Source organism: Salminus brasiliensis, chromosome 5 (assembly GCF_030463535.1).
Source record: "Salminus brasiliensis chromosome 5, fSalBra1.hap2, whole genome shotgun sequence".
Taxonomy (NCBI): Eukaryota; Metazoa; Chordata; class Actinopteri; order Characiformes; family Bryconidae; genus Salminus; species Salminus brasiliensis.
The window spans coordinates 21898719-21922647 of NC_132882.1; the positions used below are offsets into that span (position 1 = coordinate 21898719).

The window sequence follows — 23929 nt, forward strand, 5'->3', positions numbered from 1 at the left end:
TGTGTGTGTGTGTGTGTGTGTGTGTGTGTGTGTGTAGACTCACTGGATGAAATGTAGAGTGTGCTGGCAGGTCAGATGCCAGAGATCAGTAGTGCAGGGTTTAGGTCCATGACTGCTGATTGCAGTTTAAAGTTGAGAGCAACCTGGCTAAGAAAACAAAACCCTGAGAAAGCTGCGCTGAGGCTGTGCTCGTAAAATGGCCACGGTTATTTCTCTGGGCTGCAGGAGCTCAGCTCAGCACCGCTCAGCTCCCTGAGTTATTTGGCCTCGCTGCTTTATGACAGTGTTGGTTGTTATTTCAGAGTTAGTCCTTTTCCCACAGTGCTGGGAAAGGAGTTTAAAGTGAAGGCTTTGGCTTTTTCACTCTCTCAGCTGAAACAAACACACACTCTCCCTCTCTTGCCCTGTCTCTCTCTCGCGCGCTCGTGCGCTCTAGCTCTCTTGCTCTCATTGTCCCATTGTTTGAGATGGACCAGGGGAGACAGTGGGAGAGTTGCTTGCGCTAACATTTTGTACATACTGCCAAAGCTGCGATCTGCTCTGTTGCCTCCCTCACTCTCTCTCTCTCTCTCTCTCTCTCTCTCTCTCTCTCTCACAATGAAAGTGCTTGTGCACAGGTCTTATCAGTGCAGGACAGTGTGTGTGTGTGTGGGTGTATGTGTGTGTTGGGGGGGGGTGGAAAGGTGTGTAATATGAATGTGATGACAGAGCTGCAGGTGTAGACCTACGCACCTCATGCAGGTAAAGGAGAAAGGTTGTCTCTCTCTCATCACACACACACATACACACACCAATGTGTGATCAAGAGGCTTTTATCTGCCAGCTCCGACTGCCCCTGAACACATTCACAACCACCTTCTCTTCTCTAATCTTCTCATCAGCCCTTGTCTCTTCTCTGCTGCTCGTTAGGCCAAGTCTCTTCTTTTCTCTTCTATCCTCTTTTCTTCTCTTCCATCCTCTTTTCCATCTTCCTCTTTTCCTCCATCCTCTTCTCTTATCTCTTTTTAAATCAAGTTTATTTCTTCTCAATTCTTATCTCTTCATTTCTTCAATCCTTATCTTCCATTCTTATCTCTTCACTCCTTGTCTCTTTTCAAAACTCTGCAGTACTTTTTCTTTTTCTTATGTTTCTTCTCTTCTGTCCTCTTCTCATTTTCTCTTATCTAATCAATCATTTTCTCTTCTCTAATCTTCTCAATCCTTTTCTATTCTCTAATCTTCTCTTCAATTCTCATCTCCTCTAATTTTCTCTTCAATCCTGGTCTCTCTAATCTTTTATTCAATCCTCACCTCTGTAATCTTCTATTTAATTCATGTCTCCTCTCTAGTATTCTTTCCTCTTATTTTTAAACCTCTTTTCTAATCTTCTCTTCAGTTCCTGTCTCCTTTTCAAACCTTGTCTCCTCTCTAATCTTCTATTGTTCTTCTTAATCCATTTCTTTTCAATCCTCATATTCTCTAATTGTCTCTTCAACCACTGCATTTTCTTTAATCTTATCTTCAATAGTCTTTTCTAATTTAATCTTCAACCCTCATCTCCTTCCCAATCTTCTCTTTAGTCCTTTTCTCTTTTCGAATCTTCTTTTCAGTCCTCGTCTCCATCCTCATCTCCTCATCTTCTAATTTTCTATTCAATCCTAGTCTCTAATCTCCTCTTTAATTATATCTTCAATCCTTACATTCAATATTCTCTTCAGTTCTGATCTCCTCTATAATTTTATCTTCCATTATTGTCTCTTTTCTAATCTTATCTTCAGTACTCTTTCCCCTTTAATCTCATCTTCAAGTCTCATTTCCTCTTATATTCTTTTCAATCCTGGTCTCCTCTCTATTTTCTATTCAATTCTTGTCTCCTCTGTAATCTTCTATTCAATTCTTGTCTTCTTTCAAACCTAGTCTCCTCTCTAATCTTCATTTCAATCCTTGTCTCTTTTCTAATTTGTCTTCATTGTCTCCTTTCTCAAAATCTCTTTTTTCTTCAATCAGTACTCTTCTCTAATGTTATCTTCAGTACTCTTCTCTAATGTTCTTTTCAATCTCTTGTCTCCTCTCTAATCTCTTCTTTAATCCTCATCTATCCAATCTCTATTCAATCCTCACCTGTCATCTTCTATTCAATTCTTATCTCCTCTAGTCTTCTCTTCCGTCCTTATCTCTTCACTTATCTTAATCTTATCTTCAAACCTCTTCTCTAATCGTCAGTCTTCGTCTTCTTTTCAAACCTTGTCTCCTCTCTAATCCTCTCTTCAATCCTTCTCTCCTTTCTAATCTTTTCAAACCTCATATCCTCTAATTGTCTCTTCAACCACTGTCTTTTCTCTAATCGTATCTTAAATACTCTTCTCTAATTTTCTCTTCAATCCTCATCTCCTCTCTAATCTCTCCTTGTGTCCTTTCTAATATTTTCTTCAATCCTTGTCTCCTTTCCAATCTTCTCTTTAGTCCTTGTATATTCTCTAATTTTCTATTCAATCCTAGTCTTCTCTTTAATCCTCATCTCATCTTTAATCATCTTTTCAATCCTTGTATGTAATATTCTCTTCAATCCTCGTCTCCTCTGTTTTCTTCATTGTCTGTACTCTTCTCTTGAGTCTTTGTCTGTTCTCCAATCTTCTCTTCAATCCCTGTATCTTCGTTTTGTCACTTCTCTGATTTCCCAACCTCTTTTCCTCAGTTCTCTTCTTTTTTTCTTCTCAGACATAGCTATCACTATACTTGAATGGTCCAAAATAGATGCCTCGTGGATGCTCACCTGCCATCCAACTGAATATGCATGAAACATAATCTAGAGAATCTTCCATTCTCTTCTCCTCTCCTCTCTTTTCTGATCTTCCATTCCCTTCTCCTCTCCTCTCTTTTCTGATCTTCCATTCCCTTCTCCTCTCCTCTCTTTTCTGATCTTCCATTCCCTTCTCCTCTCCTCTCTTTTCTGATCTTCCATTCCCTTCTCCTCTCTTCTCTTTTCTGATCTTCCATTCTCTTCTCTTCGCTTTTCTGATCTTCCATTCTCCTCTCTTCTCTTTTCTTTTCTGATCTTCCATTCCCTCTCCTCTCTTCTCTTTTCTGATCTTCCATTCCCTTCTCCTCTCCTCGCTTTTCTGATCTTCCATTCTCTTCTCCTCTCCTCTCTTTTCTGATCTTCCATTCCCTTCTCCTCTCTTCTCTTTTCTGATCTTCCATTCTCTTCTCTTCGCTTTTCTGATCTTCCATTCTCCTCTCTTCTCTTTTCTTTTCTGATCTTCCATTCCCTCTCCTCTCTTCTCTTTTCTGATCTTCCATTCCCTTCTCCTCTCCTCGCTTTTCTGATCTTCCATTCTCTTCTCCTCTCCTCTCTTTTCTGATCTTCCATTCCCTTCTCTTCCCTTCGCTTTTCTGATCTTCCATTCCCTTCTCCTCTCTTCTCTTTTCTGATCTTCCATTGTCCTCTCTTCTCTTCTCTTTTCTGATCTTCCATTCTCCTCTCTTCTCTTCTCTGGTCTTCCATTCTTTTCTCTTCTCTTCTCTTTTTATCTATTTTCACAGGATATAGAGAGTCTCATTTATAACCCACTAATAACTCTATATTATTAATATCACAGTTCTCTGATAAAGCTGTCCACAGCAAGCACTCTAGCGTGTTTGTTGCGCTCAGTAATTGTGGGTTCTGCAGTGCAGGCAGAGAAATGGAATCCTGAGGTTGCCTGTAAAGTGTAAATCAGAGAGATTCTGCTTAGTGCAGAGCACCTGCTAACACAGTGCTTACAGTGTATGTTTGTTGTGCATTTGCATGTAGATCAGGGGAAGAAATAGGATGTGTATCCCAGAGGAGAGACAGCGCTTTTGTTTTGCCCTCTTTGTAAATGAAAGAGTGCAGGTGAAAGTGTGTGTTTGAGGCTCTGAAGCTTCTCTTCCTGGCTGAGGTTCTTTTGGAGGTGAGTGTAAAGGCATTTAGCTGCAAGGCTGGATTAGTCACTGGAGTTGTCTGGACCACACAGAGCAAAAAAAAGGCTCTCCTGCATCTATCAGTGCTCTTTTCCAGATCATATCATACTGGAAGTTTTGTTCGCTTGAAATGAGTTTTTCTGGTTGCTAGGGAAACAAAATCAGTTTAGCCATGGCTTGCAGGAATTTGTTCGGGGGGGGGGAGTGTGTTCAATGTATTCCAAGCACTCATAATAGTATCTTTTACTGCCGGCAGTATTTGTTATAATCGTGTGTGTGTGTGTGTGTGTGTGTGTGTGTGTGTGTGCGTGCGCGCGTGTGTTTGTGAAATAGGCTCATATAAAGGGAGTTTTAAAGCAAAGGTGGTGTTTGTGCTCAGAACTGCTTTGGAATACAGTGGTTTTGAAAGCAGTCATTTTGAAGTCTTCAGATTGACATTCAGCTGTGTGAACTGACCCGTCTGAACTTGTGGAAAAGCTTTTCTCCCACTGCTTTTCTCACTCTTTTGTTCCGCATGATGTGCCCTCGCATAAGCACAGAAAACAAATAGCGCTTTGCGTTTCTGAAGCTATCACTTTTGGCCGTCACAGCAGCGGCCATTATAATGTTTAAGTTATTTACCATCGCGATTAAGGCGCTTATTATTTCAACAATATCAGGCCGTGCGCTTTGAAGGCGCGCCAGCGAGCTCGTTTTGAAGTTGGAATTTTGGAGGAAACGCATGCCAAGAGCGGAGCCCCAGCATCTCAGCAGAGCTGGAGAGGGCGGGAGGGAGGGAGGGGGCCGGGTGGGCTCAGATGAATGCAGGAAGGAGAAAAGAAATGCGATGGGAATCAGACTTCAAAAGGGGGGCTTGCGCTGCCTTCTCTTCTCCGGGGGGTTCTCTGGGCTTGTGCGGATTCCCGAGGTGTAACATTTCCTTTTTGTTTGGACCGACTTACACCCAGCACTGCTGAGGTCATCACCCTTCCAGCGGCCTACTGCTGCTGACCTTTAGCAGTCACGCTCCCTTTCCCTCACTCTGCAGACCAGCTGACTGATCTTTTTCCTCTTCCCTTCTTTCTCTCTCTCGCTCTCTCTCTCTGCAGCCCCCACGGAGCCGCTGCTGTGCAAGTTTGCGGACGGTGGACAGAAGAAGCGGCAGAATCAGACCAAGTATCCCCAGAACGGCAGGCCATGGCCACGGGAAGGAGAGGTAAACGCCTCTTCAGCATTTTCCTTCCCCTCCCGCCCTTTAACCCTTGGATTGCAGGCTTATTATTCTCGTAGGGATACTCCACAGAAGGTGTGCAACCTATGTTCCAATTTACTGCTTTTGTAGCAAACCATCAGGAACACTAGACACTCCTTTTGATGTGCTTACAGAAGACAGAAAAACTCACACATTCAAACACATTTGTAATAGAAGCCAGTGAGCATATGTATGTATTCCAACAGATGCATAACAGAAACATAAATACAGTAAAAGAAGAAGAAAGTAGTTGAGATATTGTGAGCTAGTCTGAAGCACAAGGCTTAGTTCCAGATTTCTCCTGGACTCTCCAGCCAACATGATGATTAGTTGAGCCTCCATCCCTAGCTCACCTGATTTACCATCATTAAGGATTGATTTACCAAACCAGGTGTTGGATGATAACTATAAATGATACTAGACTCCCATGGGAAGAGCTTTGAAACACAGTGATGTAAAATCACTACCTTTTATATTTATCCGAACATTAATGATTTACTGTGTAAAGTCATGTGACCTCTACATGTGAAAAATGTTTGCACAGTTGCAAAGCTGTTCTTATGAACATTTTACATCTTACAAACAACCAAGCAACACATCAAAAATCAAGCTGTTCTTCTTAGTTTTCTGGTGTCCAGGCCAAAAAGTGTAAAAACTCCACCCACTACACTGGTTATGTATTATTACAAATGGCTGATTATTATTTTACTTGGCTTATTTTCACATACATTCTCAGTAACTTGTAGTGCAAGTAACATTTCAGTGCTGTTCACTTTTAAATGTAAAGGTGCCAAAAGGGGTCTTCTCAGTGATTCCTTTCAGTGGAAGGTATTGTATTGTGAAGGTGGTGCAAAAACTGGAGCCTTTTCCTAAAGTCTTTCCATGTGCCCAAGCCAGCAAGCATTTAGTGTCCTATATTTTAGAGAGTATGTGAGGAAGTGTGGGCTCACATACAGGTTTAAGGGGTTAAGCATCCAACGTACAGGCTGGAAAAGGCCCTTGGCTTGACACGGCAGTAACAGCTCCCAGACAAAAGTGGAGAGGTAAAGAGCAGCAGCAGAGGCTGAGAGATGAGAGAGAAGAGATTCTTCTGCTGCTGAGGGTGCCCTTAGATTGTGCTGGAGGGTAGAGAAGAAGGGGGCAGAGAGGGATGAGAGGAAGGGGTGGGAGGGGGTTGCTGCTTTGACTGACGGGCACATCTGGCCCTGTTTAAGGTTCTCTGCCTCCGCCTCAGTCCTTTAATCTCTGCTTTGGCTTTCTGGAAGAGGCCCGGCTGCAGAGAAACGGCCGAAAGGGGGAAGCGTTGGCATTTTCTGGGCATTCAGATGGTCTAGGGAAACATGCCAAATGCCAGCCAAGACTGGACCCACCCTGAGCCCCATTACCACAGCCTGGCAGCATGCAGGCCATTTGGCTGGCCCGGCTAACACAGGTGTTCGTGTTTGCACAGAAGGCTCAATGCAGCAAGCACAGACGGCTTACAGTAACACATACGTGGGCTATCCCACCAGGCCCTGTGTTTTCCCTCCCTGCTGAGAGTTTGGCACCCTGCAGCTTGCGGTATACGAGGCCTATTTATCTGCTCCGCTCCAATGCGGGCCGAGTAGCGCAGCCCTCTGCTCTCATTCACTTAGCCGGCACGGCAGTGTCAACATGAGCAATGCCTCCTGCAGCCTTGTAAATACCAAATAACTTTGCGCCGTATCAAAGGCGGGTGAGCCCGCTCTCGCCGATCGGCTCTCCGGGGTAATAGATCCGCCGCTACAAGGCCTGGCCTGTGCTTTTAAAGACATAAAGAGCATTTGGCCAGGCTCTATCAAACAACCCTACTCTTCAGCCCGCATTACTCAGTAGATTTTACAGCACCTGTCACAGCTAGATGTTGGTCTCGCCTCGGTGTGGACGCCAACGGCCCCTCACTGTTTCTCATGTCGCTCTTGCTTTTCAGAGTGGCATGGCGCTGCCCTACGACCCTGCTGCGATGCAGAACGGGTGAGTGGTTTTTATTTATTTGTTTATTTGTTTGTTTAAACTTCATTTTTCTCCAAAAGCCCTTGTTTCATTAGTTTTTCCCCTCTGCTGTCACTAGTCTTATAGCAAGGGTAGCAAACTTTGAGGCGTGATGACTAATGCCCAAGTCTAACCCGCTTACAAACCAACACACACATACACACCGGCACGTACCCCCTTGTACACACACACGCAAGGGCTTACTCACACACACACAGAAGCTGTCCTGTCCCATCTGTGTTTGTGCCACTGTTGCACTGCAGGGTGTAAGCGTTTCGTCAGGTATGGGTTGCAGGCTGGATGCGGCTGCTTGAGTAAGGGAAATGTGAGCCTGCCCGTGTGTGCCTGCTCTTCCGGCCTCTGTGCCCTCAGCTCTGCCTGCCATAGTGCCCTCTGGGGAACAGATACAGCCCCTCTCCCTCTGCAGCCTGACACAGCACTTACCATCACACATACATACACACACACATTCAAAGACAGAGCAAGGGCCAGCACAACTTACAAACTCCTCGTAACTGCCTGGCAGACAGAGTAAGTTTGGGGAATTTTTGTGGTTTAATACAGTCACGTGTCAATAAAGTCAGTCAAGTCGGTAACATACAGAATATAGACTGCACTTAAGCACGTATGTGCGGAATAGGGGAGAGTACAGAACATACAAGCTGCAAGATACCTTGTTGACCATTTTTGTACCATAAAAGTAAACGTTTTAATTATGTATTATTTTCATCATCCTTTTACTGTGTATAACAGTATCCTTTTAAAGCTATATAAATAACTCTCATTGAGCTAAAATGCAGCCTCCACATGACTGGGTTAGCTTAAACACTGTGGTTCCCTAGAGTAAACAGTGGGAGAAGTCCAGCTCCAGGCACCTGGGGTTGTAGTTTCAATCCATTAATCCGACTATTAGGAGTTGGTGTGTTCTCCTCATATCCGTGCAGGTTTCCTCTGGGTACACCGGTTTCCCCCCGCTTCCCAAAAAAGCATGTTGTAGGTGAATTGCCTATCCTAAATTGCTCCTAGCTGTGCTATATTTTACAGCCTGCATTGCTTTTTCGATAGTCAGTGTCACAGCACCACCTGCAGTACTGGAGCACCTTCACGAGCTACAGTTTCTTGAAAGTATATTGAAGGCCTGTTGTAACATTTGCAAGCTTTCCGCTTGCGACTGAACTGTTTATAGCAATAGCAGGTGCTGGAAACCCTATTTTGCATTTAGGGCAAAGTGTAATCATAAAGATTGTAAATCATTTTGTAGTTTGAGGTTAAAGGAAGGATTGTGTTGTTTGAAGCAGTGTAGAGATTGTTTTTAACTTACAGCAACGTACAAGATTTCTGTTTGGGTGAATATGGACAATTTTTTGTCCAGTTTGGTGTGCTGGTGTTAAGTAGTGGAAAAAATTTAAACTAAAAAAATTTAATATTGTTCTCTGCAGGCCAAATTAGCCAAGCAGTATTGTCTTTAAGTGTGTTGTGAGACGTTATAGCATATCATTTGTGATGTTCGGACCACGCTTGCTTGGCTAAGACAAGGAAGCGGAACTCAAGACATTCTTGCGGGGCTTTGAGCTGATGGGTCCCGAAAGGTTTAGCATAATTTGGACCATAATGTTTGTTACAAGAAGGAGAGGAACAGTTTTGTAGTGCGCAAAGAAAGGGAGGGTAGGAGTGTATGGGATGTGGTTCTTATCCCAAACTATGTTCTAACTCAACACAAAAATACCATTTACATTTGCTGTAAAATCAGTGCCACTGGAACATCGCTGTCTCTGTTGTCTAGCTAGCTCTGTAAGTTATCAGAGAAATTGTGTTAAATCAAATGTTTTCTGCTCTGATGATGATGATGATGATGATGAACAAGTTAATCCACTAAATCAACTAGACGCTGCTCTCTCTGTGATTCACACTGCCTTCTCTTACATGAGATTACAGACATCCTCTTGTAAAATTCTGTTCATGGAGGTCCAGAGACCGTATTCCATTCAAATACTACAGAGTTGGACCCCCATAGTAGATTGTGAACTAGTGAGCCCTGAGCTCGCTCAATTAATCAATCAGTCAATCAATAAACCTTTTTTTTAAACTCGGAAATACGTTGTAGGGTGACCCTCATTTTCAGTGTAGTCGTGCAACACTGCAGGGAGCCAGGAAACTGTGCTCATGTCCTCCTTTGTCTGTTAGTCCCTGATTCTGTATGTCTTTCTGTTTCTGGCACGTTCCTCTTCATTTTGGTTTTCCCAATATGATCGGTTCCCGCTGTAGCCTAATTAGCCACCGCTCCAGCATTACCAGTGTTCTGTTCCCAATTAGGCCTCTGTAATTGTTTAATGGGCCGTGTCGTCTTACTGATGACACGCCATAGCTGATAACGGCCAGCGTAAATAACAGCCGAGCTTTACACTCAAAGCGGAATCTCACACACACACACACACACGCCTCCAGCACACAAACATAAACAGGCGTCGGCACCTTCCCTCTGCATTTGTATCCCCATAATTGGCTGCGTGCTTCCATCCGGACGACGTGTGACACACTGTTGTCACTCTGGTTGTGGTGTGTGACGACGGTTGGGTGTGTGTAGTGGAAACTCCGGGGCAGACAGCGTTTCGCTCCCCACGCTCCATTACTCAGCCGCCAGGCGCACCAATCGATACTGCACAGCAACAGGCCTAGCAGATGAAACATGTCCGCTCTAGGTACACAATGATAAATACAGTCACGGCCCAGCGTTCTGCTGCCAGCCTGCTATAGGGAGACTCACGCACCGTAAAGCAGGCTAACGTACACGTATCGCACATTCTTAGACACAGGATGAATAGGAGTTAAAGGAAAAGACTCAATCATGTAGTAGCTGGGGATGTTTTTGTATACGAGGAGTTTGTGCTCATGTGCTCAAAAAGTATTATTATTACTTTTATGAATAAATATATCCTACATATTAGTTTATTGGCATTGGTATTGTGTAAAATAACATATTACATTCATTTACCTTGACGAGAGGCCAAGTGTCAACATATGCAGCACTCCAACCTCCATTATTCTGTGTGCAAAAATAAAAAAATAGGTAATTAAGTTGTGTCTGCATCATTTCCTCTTCCTTTGTTTGGAAGTCATAAGTACAGTCTCCATGAGATTTTCTTTTTTTCTAATATCATGATTGACAAAATGTACTTACATGGCACAATGACCCAAAACATTATGACCAATATGCTTAATGTGCTGTTGGTCATTTACAACTACAACACTACAAGGCATGGCCTCGGTCACCAAGACACCAATAGCAGAATCATGCAAGTCGTAAAAGGAAGCCACTACAGGTACAAGAGCAGGTATGGGGCAGTGGTGGCTCAGCAGTTAGAGCTCCGGGCTAATAATGACAGGGTTGTGGGTTCGAGGCCCTTCACTCTTTCTGCTCCCCAGGCGTTGGAGTTAGCTGCCCACCGCTCTGGGTGTGTGTGCGTGGTCACTGCCCCTAGTTCACTAGTGTGTGTGTGTGTGTTCACTATCACAGATGGGTAAAATGTGGAGGACACATTTCGCTGTAAATAGTACAGTGACAAATACGTGCACCTTTACCTTCTACAATCCGTTTCTGCTTCTCACATGCACAGTGTAGGTGCTTTTGATGGTGGAGAGCAGAGTTAGCATTGGCAATCTGCAACACAGTAGGATGGGATGCACTGTTGCGTTGTGACCAAACAGATATTCTGTCATGTGCTACAGTAATCCTTCTGTGATAGTCTTGGGCACCTGGCACCCTGTTGCTGGTTTGTGTCCTTCTTTTGACCACTGTTGGTAGGTATACATTGGTGCTGAATTGGAGCACCCCGCAAGCCTATGCCATCCTGGCGTAACAATATGGCACTAGTCAAAGTCACTCAAGTCTTTATGCTGGCCATTATTCCAGCATCCAAAACGCAGAGTACACCTACATTTCTGTTACCATACAAGAAAAACCACAGAGCTTTATGTGTTATGAGATAATCAGCACTATTTGATTTATCCATGACTTCAAAGTGTTTAACCTCATATGTTTTGGCTTTTTATAAATGAAACCATAGGTTTATTTAAGATGTGTACGTTTTAAGATCTTTGTACTAAGAGCTGTACAAAACATGGGCATTAACAAGAAACAGTTAAAGTACACTATATGGACAAAAGTGTTGGGACACCTGCTCATTCATTGTTTCTTTGGAAATAAGTGTTGGGACACCTGCTCATTCATTGTTTCTTTGGAAATCAAGGGTATTAAAGAGTTTGTGGGTGTGTGGGTGTGTTCCTACAGGTTCTACTCCTCACCATACAGCATCTCCACCAACCGCATGATCGCCCAGACATCAATCACACCGTTCATCGCTGCCTCTCCTGTCTCCACGTATCAGGTAAGGTCATGTGCTTTTGAAAGGGGGCACACACACACACACACAGACAGACACAAACCGACACGAGCATGCAGAACAATGTAAACATGCAAATGTACGAAACCTCTAATAATGTGTACGCAATTATAAACAAACACAAAGCAGAAGTGGGGGCGGAACATATTATTTCTCTATCTCTCCCTTTGTTTGCCATGTTGAGAAAGCTTATTAACACTCTGCTCCAGCCTTGAACAGAAAGGAGAGCGAGGGGAAGGAAGAGCAAACATTGACTGTGAGCAATGAGCATTCTTAATTGATTTGGCTTAAGCTAAACTAAACAACACACAGTGCTGAGCTGGGAAGAAGCTAAGCCCTTTAGATCCTGCAACTCCCCCTGTCCTCACGACAACCTGCCCTCAGCATTCGCACAAACACACACACACCCTATTCACAGTCATACATACACAAACTGTATATGTACACATAAATAATGGTTGCTCTTAATAAGACAGTCAGCTCAGTTCTGTAAATTTGATCCTAATCAGCACTTTCAAAGAGTGAAAGTAGAAATATACAAACATACTTGCTTTAAAATGGTCCTGAATATAAAAGTAGTCATTGTAGATAGAAGTTATTTTTTTATTTCTGTGAAGACCAGCATACAAGGCATACAAGTTAGATTTTCAGTTTTTTCCAGTTTGTTTTGTATATTAAAGCTCCAACGGCAGGAAAATCTGCATTTTAGAGGCGGGGTTTAATGAAGGGTGCGCATTGGTTGGTTGGTTTGCTTCAGTTTACTAGTGTCATGTTTCTTTGGCCTGCCCAGTTTATCCCACTTCACAGGGCCGAGTAATGACCCATCCTGCAGAAAGCAGTGGGGTTATAAAAGTAGGATGAAATGTGGTGGAGTGAAAGGATGCGTCTCTAAACATGAAAATGCTTCAATAAAGCACAGAGATCTGCCGAAACAATACAGCAGTGCAATTTGTACTTCCTCACTGGCCACTACTATATTCACGGTTGTAGTCTTTGCCATGCAATAACGGCAGCGTTACAGCATAATAAAAAAAAAAAAAAGATTTCAGGTCATTTTGGATCCATTCGATATGAAAAATTCAACATGACATAAAGAACAACTGCCAGATTGAAGATCAGATTAAACCAGTAAAAAAGTCAACGTTTTGTGCTTGACTTCGAAATTTTGTGTTATTCCCTTTTCACACATACACCCTGTTAACATTCTCACACACACGCTCACCCTGTTCACATCCGCATGCACAAACAGCAGAGTGGGGACCGCAGAGTGACCCCCAAAGAGCCACCTACATTAACACAACGTACACGTTTGATGATGTCGCTGCGTTTGTCAGAGGGGTAGAATATCTCCTAATTGAGTATTGTGATCTAATATGCATACACCCCACCCGGCCTGAGTGAATTAATATTGAATCACACACTGCAGTGAACACAGAGAAATGACTCCAACCCGAGCTGACGGGAAATCAATGCGACGCCACCTCTATTTCTCCCCTAAACTTTGAAAGAATGGAACAAGAGACAACTGTATCCCTTGCAGGTTTAAATGGGGGGGAGGGGGAGCGAGAGAAAGAGAGAGTGAGTGCGAGAGAGCAAGCGCGAGGGCATGAATCTTTCAGCAGCTGGAGAGAGATGAGGTGTGTGCTTACACACCTTAGAGGACTTACTGCCAGATGATCACACCAGCGCACCGCTCCGCAGAGCTTTTTCTTACAGACTCCGTCACGATGGGGGAAAAGGATGAGGAATGTACAGTTTAACCCATGTACCCTTTAAGCGAGCCCCTTCCAACTACCCCTTTTTATGCGTATCTCTCCTGTAGCTGCTGAGCCTTTTTTTTTTTTTTTTTTGCTGCTCGCTAAATCGTTCTTGTGTTGTGAAAACAATAGAGGCATTTGTTGCAGCGCAAATGCAATAATAAGGAATATTTGTGTAGGGCTTTATGAGCTGAGCGGTGAGGCGAGGGAGATGAAAGTTGAGATTTTGGGCCAGACTGAGCTTTGATGATGAAACTGCTGCCGCGCTGCTGTAATTAGGAGACAATATTGCTCCTCGTGGCATTCCGATCCCACTGTAATTATCAGCCGGTATTTCTGGCCGCTGCCTCCGCTGGTCTGGGGGTTTGGAGGGAGGAGGAAGAGGAGGGAAAATGAGGAAATGCTCTTTCTCCCCACAGGTGCAGAGTACGTCCTGGATGCCTCATCAACAGTACGTTATGCAACCTACTGTAAGTCCCCCCCATCTGCTATATCTGTTCTTGTGTGTGAGGGAGTGAGTGAGTGAGTGGTTTAGCATGTGTGCGTACGTGACCGGGCTGTATTATACAGCTGGAATGCCATCTTGCATGTTTACTGCTGCATGATGCAGTGTACCCTGCTGTGTGTTGAAAATGCAGTGGTGAGCTCTTTATGCAGTGATTAAAGTTCACTTGCGTTATGTTAACCACAGCTGTGAACGTTCATTAAGCACACTTGATGGCTATTGCACAGCAGTACAGCAGGAATTCAACCTCCTCATTTAAGCCACCCATGGCAGGGAAACACACACATTACTGATTAGGGCAAATGGGGGTTGCATACCTTGCTCAGTGACCTCTCAGCCCGGGGATCGAAACATTGACCTTCTGATGTCAAGCCCGCTGAAACTCATCTGGAACCAAGTGTGTTTGGTCTTCTGCAATTTACAGTCTTCTACAACATTCAGTCAACGGCCAAAACTGTAACTGTTAACAAACAGTAGTCACCAATGGTGTTAATGTTATGGCCGATCAGTGTATTGTGCAGAACTGTACAGAATGCATCTGTATGCAATAGTGTGTTTGTGTGCGTGCAGTGTGAGAAAACAAGAAAATGCAGACAGGTAAAAGTGATATAGTGCTTCAGAGAAGGTTTGGGTATACAAAGAGGAGTGCTGGCTCTGCCCCCTTGTGGCTGTGTGAGGAGGTGTGGGGGCCGAGTGAATGTGTCTTTGAGGACAGTGTGTGTGTGTGTTTGGATAAAGACTTTTTCTTCTTCCTTTTTTTCGAGAGAGAGTCTTGCTGATTAAGCAAACATGAATCAGACACCCAGAGCCTCTGTCTGACCCCCTCCGCTCCACATGGTCTCCGTCTTGGTTTCGGTCCGATCTCTGCTAATATCGCTCTCTCTCACTTTATCTCTTTTTCTCATCGTCTCTCCCAGTCTCTCATTGTCTTGATTGCCCACACAGTAAGGATGCAGGAAGGACACCTGCCACCCCAGGCTTGGAAAATTCACCACACATGTGCATGCGCGCACACACACAAACACACACTCCGAGACAGCCTCTCCTTCTTTTCCGTGAGCATGGGAGTGGGAAGTTAACCACCAAGCACATGTTTGGAGGTTTGCCTGCTGACCACCGGCCTTGTACCTGCGCTCCACTCAGTGCTCCGGAGCGATGTTAGTGTGGACGGATGGTCGTTAGTTAAGAGTGTTCAGTCAGCCGCTTCAGGTGCTTCAGGCGTTCGGGGTGTGTAACCTGCAAAAGAAATCAAAGTGCAAAGAGCTCTGGGCTGGGAGATCCAGAGGGGAATACACAGAGGAAATGAGGGAGGAGCGTCTGTCTGTCGGGCGAGCATCTGTCCGTCTCTCTGTCTAACTGTGTAATGTTTGTGGAGTCAGTGTTTGTCTTGGGTGGGTTGTTTTTGGGAGGGTGGGCAGGGGGGTGATGTGTAAAGGTGTTTTGTAACAAAATCCTCTTGTCTGATTATTTGGCAACTCGACAGATAAGACCGTCGCCGCCAGGGAGAGATGGAAAAAAACACAACTTCCTATGAAAGGCTGTCGGAGTCAGTGCGATGATCCCTGTCTCGTTTGAAAATCCTGGAAAGAGAAAACAAGACTGAGGGGGGAAAAAAAAATGTTTTTTTGTTTTGGTCTTTCGTCCCGCTCTCGCGTGGAGAGAAGGCAGGCAATTAAAAGCGTCTGTGAGAGAGAGAGGCATTGTAACCAGAGAGAGCTGTGCAGTTGGCACCTTGTTACCTTGGAGACACGTGACCATAGCGACTGGAGCTGGAGATGAGGATTTAAGCAGATCAGCAGACAATGGAGGCTCTCTTGTGTGCTGTAGTCTCCGGCCACTGTTCTGTCTGTGTGTGTGTGTGTGTGTGTGTGTGTGTGTGTGTGTGTGTGTGTCTTTTCCTTTGATGATTACCATCACTTCTGTTCTGCGTCAGTTCACCATGAAGGTACCATGCCACAGTATTTATGTATGCCTGCATGGTGCCCACACACCTCACACATTACACTGTATCCACACTTACACATGTGTAGTGCACATACACACACACACGCACCCTCCCACTACATCTTATTCAAGAGAAGAATGCCTATGTGAATCGTCCCCAAATCCCTCTCAGGAAATGAACATTAACAAATCACCGCCGTAGTGCATTACTGCAAAGCCGCTTAGAGCGAAACGGCGACGGAGTGGGGAAGAAAAGAAATGAGACACTTCCCTAAGTCGCTGCCAGTCACAGCCATTTGCTGAGACAAAGGAACAAATGTTTGAATAAAGATTTAGTGCTTTTATCTCCGCCGTTCTGCAGAACACGCTCTGTTTGCAGGGGCTTGAAAAGGTGGATGTGCCTTGGCAGGTACTGCACTGTACGCAGAAATGTGTGTGTGGGGGGGTTGTTTGGGAATGAAAAGGAGAGAGTAATTACTAAATAATGCTTACAATGATTTCACACCATAACAATTATTCCAGTATTATCAAGCAATTATCAATATCAAGTATTATTAAGCATTATTCCCACCAAATCTCTGTAGTCTGCTTGAGTGTGTGTGTGTGTGTGTGTGTGTGTGTGTGTGTGTGTGTGTGTGTGTGTGTGTGTGTGTGTGTGTGTGCACTGTTATTTTCGTCCACGCTGCAAACATGTTCAAGATTGATATGAAACATCCTCCTCAGAAGTCTGTTTTCTTCAGTATTGCTGCCTCGGAGGGACAAACAGGGCCACTTCCTTTTCCTCTTGGCATCAGTTTCTTCCTTTCCTGTGATGTCACTGGAGACCCCTTCCAGTCTGGTCTGTGTGTCCAGGCCTCAGACCCCAAGCAACAAATCATTTTGACATCAAGGAGTTCAAGTTTAAGGTCAAAGTCAGAGATGTATGTTCTGTTTCTGTTGCTAAAGGAATACTCAAGCTGTTGTCTGTGAGTGCAGTCTTAAAAACAAACGGTTCTAAGATTAGACCCACAGTTCCGGCACAACTAAAGTTATTTAGAGGTTAAAAGGTTGTTATCATGCTTTTTATAATAATAGTTTTATACTATGTATGTCATGTAAACAATACTCAATGTTACAAAACGTACTGTTCACTCCCTTTTGTACATACATGGTAACTTTAGATGCAAAAACAGCTGTTAGTGCTGTCACTACAAATCATCATACATGTCATTTACATATATTTACTCATTCATTATTATTCATTCATTCTAAGAAAGGTTCCAGCCTGGACAGCTATATACATGGGTCCTTAGGTCTAAAGGCATGTATATGGGCCCAAACTTCAGTTCCTTACCATCAAACCATATTATATATTAGCTGGATACTGAATCCTTCATAGTAGATACTGAATACTTTATTGTAGACACAGCATAATTTATGCCAGATACTGTATCATTTATTGTAGATTCTGCATCGTCTATACTGGGTACCACATTTATACTCAATACAGAATCTTTGATTGTAGATTCAGCATCATTTATACTAAATACTAATTACGTATTATAGATACTGCATCATTTTATACTCAATACAGAATATTTGATTGTAGATACAGCTTCATTTATACTACATACTGAATCTTTGATTGTAGATTTTGAATTAATACTAGATACTGAATCATTTATTGTAGATTTTGAATTAATACTAGATACTGAATCATTTATTGTGGATAAAGCATCATTCATACTCAATACTGAACCATTTACTGTAAATTCTGAGTTAATACTAGATACTGAATCATTTATTGTTGGTAAAGCATAATTCATACTTAAAACTGAATAATGTATTGTAGATACAGCATTATTTACACTAAATACTGAATCATTTATTGTAGATTCTTCATCATTTGTACTATATACTGAAACATTTTGTAAATACAGCATCATTTATACTCACTACATCATTTATTGTAGCTACAGTAACATGCTAAATACTGAATCATTTATTATCACTACTGCATCATTAATACTAGATACTGAATATTGTTGTTGATACAGACTGATCATTTATTGTAGCAGCATTATTTTTATAGATGTTGTATTATTTATGAAAGATACAGATTTTGTTATACTTGCCATATAATTAATACTAGATACAGAATTGTTTATTGTAGATATCACATTTATTGTAAAGAGCAAAACAATGGTCTTTATTTCTAGTAGGTGTTGAATTGTTCATTGTAGATACTACATCATTTATACTAGTTAGTAGTTACTAAATAACAGGTCTTGCCTAAAAGTGCCTAAAATGCTTTTTTTTCGTGTGAATGTGTGCTGAAAAGCAGAGGAACAGCACTGAGACGCTCCCGCATTTCTGCGCAATTCTCTCTCTGTGTCGCTCAACTTCTGCATGCAGGCCCTGTGGGGAATTGTATTAATACACACACACACACACACACACACACACACACAACACACATACCCACAGCCCTTAATCATCTGTCTAAGTCCCTCACTGATATGGCTGTAAATGAGAGTGGAGAATTATTCCAAGTGGATCTCTTTTTTCCTCCTCTCATTATGGGAGCTTGTCGGGGGTGGGGTTGAGCTGTTAGCTGGAGGCCGCTGGCGCTGCGGAGATGACAGGCACGGCTCACACCGCGCAGCTCCAGCAGTTTAGCTCTGACGCCTAGATTAAAGACACAGCTCTTCTGACGCCAAGTGTCTGCACAGTTCATTCTTTAAATACATGCACTGAAAGTACGAGCACAGCTGAGCCGTGCTCGCACACAGAGATGGAACAGAGTGTGGTGAGCATGTGTGCACGAGTGTGTACTTTTATGTGTGGCTCTTGAATGCTCTTAAAGAAACACTCAACCCTCTGAAAATCCGCAATAACGGAGTGGAAATACAGTTCCCCTACATGACCGTTCAAGGATGCTTGTGACGGGTGAGGTAAAAAACATTGATTATCCTCATTTGCAGTTGCATCTGTCAAGGTGTGGGGTATATTAGGCAAACAGTCACTTCTTGAAGGTGATGTGTTAAATTAGGTTATCCTTAGCCTAAAGATCTGAGTCGCTTTGACAAATTGTGATGGCTAGACGGTCACGGCATCTCCAAAACATCAGGCAGGTCTTTTGGGGGTTTTCAGATATGCAGTGGTCAGTACCTACCAAAAGTTATTCAAAAAGGACAACCAGTGTACCGGGAACAAAGATGTGATCCATGGAGGCCCCACCTCACAACTAGTATATCCTGCTTATGCCTGATACTGCGAGATGCCTTCAAGGTTTTGCGGAGTCCATACCAAGTGATCCATCGGGGGATACACAGTTTAAAGTACATACATCAGCCTCCATTTACAGCTAAACTCTGCAAGACCTCTGAAGATTCCCTGTGATTCTTCCCCAGTGTCCCCCTGGGAGGGTGAGGAGTAGCACATGCTTATTCCCAATATGTAAAGCCAGCCAGCCAACCATTTTCTTTTAACTGCTGCTGATACAAAATCAGTAGATATCAATAAGCTATGTGATGGAGGGGGAGAAAACTGACTGGTTAGCATTGGCAAGCATTGTACAGGGGCAGCAGATTGTTGGAGTGCTGTAAGTTGTATGATATCACTGCCACAGACTTTTTTTCTAGTACATTCCACAGATGCTTGATCAGATTAAATTCTGGAAATTCTGAAATTTTGAAGCTGGTGCAACACCTAGAATTCTTTATCATGTTCCTCAAACCATTCCTGAACAGTGTCAATCTGCAGTGTGGTATTATCCTTCAGCATGAAGCCACAGCCATCAAGGAATGTGTCTAGTACACAACAGTGTCAAAGTGAGATTCACATTAATACATGCTGGCAAAACATGACCTAAAACATTTCGGTCCGTCCCTTTGAGCGGTCCTACAGTGCATTCTGGTGGCATTACACCTACGCGTAAATAGCCCATACTTGCTTTTTTCCAAACTTCCAAACCACTTCATTGCATATTCAACACACTTGAAGGAGAACACTAACTGCCAGTTCTGCTTGTTCAGCTAACATATTCCTACAGTAATGAGAGGAAACAGTACTGTCCTATCAAGTACCATCATAATCATCTAGAGAGCCATGCCTATTAGGTTCTCCAGGACTTCCAGTCCCAGATGACTGTGGCATCTGTGGGAATTGAGCTGGCAACGAACCTTTAAATTCTAAGATGACTGCACCATTCAGGCGCCTCTTTGAAGGGACTTTCAGTGGTGGACAGTGGTTAGCATTGACACTGTGATTGATTGATCTGCAGTTATGTAGCCCCATATGCTCAGAAACACTCCGACCCAGTTGCCTGACCATTACGATGTGGCCCTTGTAAAAGCCGCTTAGGTCTTCACATCTACCCATTTCTTCCACATCCAACACGATGACAAAAATAATTGAATGTTCCGTCTGACAAATATACCAAACCTCTGTATACACTGTTTTTACAAGATACTCAATGTTATTCGCTTTATCAGTAATGGTTGATAACAGAGAATGAATAATCATACAGCAATGAAATGTCTTGTGTGTTTAAAGCCAAGTCCCACCAACCTATTTCTCTAGAAAACGAAAAAGGATGTGAAGATAAGCAGGATGTTGAATGGTTATCCTAGATCCAGGGTGCAATTATTTATGTAATCACCCCCCCCCCATTCAAACTTCCTGTATTCCACGTCATAATGAAGTTAGTCCTACTAGCTGGAACTGCTCCGACTGGATTACAGAAAGCCATAGCAAACCAGCCGCAGCCAGCAACAACAGATGCTATCTTGCAGCCTCAGGCAACTTCAGCACTGGCAGTCATGTAAGTGATAGGCCTTCTGACCAGTCAAAAACCTGGCATTGCAGTCGGAGACTCTGATATGCACACAGGCAACATAAGAGCAGGATCCTAATCACTTTTGAAGAGAAACAATCTTCTGTTGTAGTGCATTAATATGCACCACTTTACTCATCTTCATGATGAACCAAAATAAATTGAAGGGGTCATTACATTTGTAGTTGTGGCAGGTTAAGCCCACCCCCACACAGTTCAGGTTGTAAATGGGTGTTTTACAAATGTGTTATTCAGCCATGTCTGAATTATCCTCCCAATTAGTTTCTGGCATTCACAGCACACCGCTAAAATCCCCATTCTGTAACACTTGGTAGCAGGTGATACAGCAGATGATAGGACAACATGATTATTTATACTGCCTAATGTGGACGTAAATGAAAATCACACTCACTTGACATTTTTTGAGTTTGTGTTTTTAATCATTTTCTTATTGTTTTTTATGTGTAATTCTATTATGAATATTTGTTTAGCCATATACATCATTTCATGGCAGTATATAAATTTTGGATTCCTTTGAATATCATTTTTCTGTAAATTTAAAAAGATTTCAAAATGTAAATTTCATTTGAGTTTTCCCACATCCACTGTTGAGAATGGGCAAGCCTAGATTTGCCAGACCGCCGTTGGCCACATAGAATTCTCAACGGCATTTTAACATTGGGGAGTTTGTTTCATGCACCATTTCATGTGACTCTGGCTGGTAAAGGACTCGAGCAATGCTGGTGAAGCCGGTGGCTGACGCAGCAGCGATGCTAATCATGCAATAGTGATGTTACAGTCACAGCAGTAGCAGTAGGAAGTTGTGCTAATGCCACGCTAGCAATGTTAACGGTGCGATAGCAATGCTGTGTGAGTCTGGCGGTCGCTGTGGTAGCGACAGTTTGTCTTCATACCACTTCTTTTTACAATAATATTTCAAGCAAGGAGTCACAACTTCAGCTTACCTAAGATTACATCACCGCTCTCGGCAGTCCTTAGATCTTCAGTATGAGAAAATGTTTTTGAAGCAAATATTGTTTTTCTTCCTCTAAACTTTTTCAGCTAAGTCGTGGCTTTGCTTGGTTTCATTTTGAGTACTGCAGTTTAATAAAACCAATTAAACTACATTGCATTTTTTTTGAATGAACAAACTACATCAATACAATGTATTGTATGTATGACTCATCCTTAACTCACAACAAAACCTAAACCACTTCTTAATCCTTAGTTCTCATTTTAACGCCATTGATGATTACTCCAGTTTCACCAGCTAGTGGGTTAACATGCATGTTGAGCATTTATAGTTAATCTGTAAACGACCATAAAAATAACGCATAACCTTCTTCATTGTGTTGGGGCAATGATGGACCTCACTTTGCAGCAGACTGACACCTCAGAAGATTCCTGCTCCACTGCAACCCAGGCAAGACACTGACCTTTGGGTAGCACGCAATGAAGAATCTATCTGATGAGACGTAGAGCAGGCCCACTCAAAACCGGCTAATAATGCACACTTTAGACAGCGCTGTGGTTTCCCCCCGGCACAACCTTACTCTGCGCAAACTTCAGAATATAACGACTTTTTGACAAACTACCTGACCAAGAGCCCCCATGGAAATATTAATCGTAATCAGGGCAAGACATGAGCGTGTGTGAGCTTGTGTGTGTGTGCGCGCATCCTTTACCTCAGTTCTGCTAAAACACTCACGCAACGGAGGCAACCGAAGTCTGGGGTGAGCAGTTACAAATTGCAGCCGCTCGCTCCGTCTTTTACCTCACATGTGTTAACACTCGTGGAGCAGCGTGCCTGAAACGTAAACACAGCCGCAGTGTGTGTGTGTGAGCGCCGCCGCTAAGTGAGCAATGCATCATCTCTGCAGAAGTATGCGTGACGCGCATTTGGATCGCATTATTTCATTTGTTGGAGTGGAACAACACACGTCTGGCCCCCTTTAATAGGACCCAGCTGGGGTGATCTGGATGGTTTCGTTGTGTGAAAGACAAAAAGAGCGAGTGAGACCGAGAAAGAGGGGGAGAGCGAGAGAGTTTTGAGCCTGCGGAGGCCGTGCATGTACTACATTTAAGGGCATTAACTCTGAAGGTTATGCAGACATGAAACTGAATGGGTACTAATTTCCTCTTACCTCCCCCATGTGGTCTGACTAACGCGTTTGTGCCCACCCACAGGGTGCTGTGATCACGCCAGCCATGGACCACACCATCTCCATGCAGCCAGCCAACATGATGGGACCCCTCACCCAGCAGATGAACCATCTGTCCCTCGGCACCACTGGCACTGTGCGTTTCTCCACTCTCCACCATACACTTCAAGCCAAACATCTGGAAGAGACAGATAGAGCGTACAGTATATCACAGAGAAGAATGAGTCTATTTACGATGAAAAAAAAAAAAGAATAGACAAAAAGATTGCAGTAATATATCCACTTCATTCTCACAGTCAGATGCTTCTGAAGGCTTGAGTAACTCCTTAAACCCTAAAGACTTGCCAGTGAGCCCCCATTAAGTTCCTGACTTTCATAACTGCAAATCTTACATGTTAGTTTCATAGCAGTTGCATAACATGTGCTTAGTGATTCATCGTCTGGATGTTACTGGATGTATTATTTATAGTCTTAATATCTGAATAACAAGCCTAGGGTTCAAGGGGTTGACTTAATCAAAAACAGTCAATGAAGAAGTTGACGTCACCGCAAGCCACTGGAATACTTCAGGGGAAGAATATTGGTTTGGTTAAACTAGTTATCAACACTGCGCTGTGCTCTTCTTTTCTGTTTGCAGTACATGACTGCGGCGGCTGCTGCAGCTCCTATGCAGGGAACCTACATTCCCCAGTACACTGCGGTGCCTGCCTCAGCCGTCTCAGTGGAGGTAAGCCTCACTCTGCACAAGTACTCATATGCTATATGCAGCCGTCTCTGCCTCGCCCTCTGTTCTCCACAACTGATTTTAAACCATAGAAGTTGCTATCGCCTTACCTTTATGTTTAATCCTCGCTCGCCTTCTATATGTTCAAAGGTTTGTGGACACTCTAATTAATTTGTGAATTCTGCTACTTTAATGTGCATGTACACACAACTTGTATAATCTCCACGGAAAAGCATTGAGTGTTAAAACCGGATGCTCTGGTACATGAGCCTAAGGGCAACATGCCTAATGCCAAGCGTGGGCTGAATAGGCAGAAATTGGGCTGTATAGCAGTGGAATTGTGTCCTCTGGAGTGCTGGAGCTCCATCGGATACCTTTGGGTTTAGTTGAAGTGGCATTTGTGATCCAGAAGTAATCATCCAGCAACAGTACCTGAACCTCACTAATGCTCTTAGATCC

General features: G+C 43.3%; 1 protein-coding gene across 1 annotated transcript in view; it reads left to right on the plus strand.

Annotated features, from left to right (window-relative positions):
- The window catches only part of rbms3 (RNA binding motif, single stranded interacting protein), a 165238-nt gene that overhangs the window by 134422 nt on the left and 6887 nt on the right, over window positions 1-23929 (plus strand). The window contains exons 7-12 of the mRNA XM_072679848.1: window positions 5010-5116; window positions 7101-7144; window positions 11451-11547; window positions 13739-13789; window positions 22772-22882; window positions 23384-23473. Of these exons, the coding sequence (XP_072535949.1) occupies window positions 5010-5116; window positions 7101-7144; window positions 11451-11547; window positions 13739-13789; window positions 22772-22882; window positions 23384-23473 (500 nt within the window). The remainder of the gene's footprint in view (window positions 1-5009; window positions 5117-7100; window positions 7145-11450; window positions 11548-13738; window positions 13790-22771; window positions 22883-23383; window positions 23474-23929) is intronic.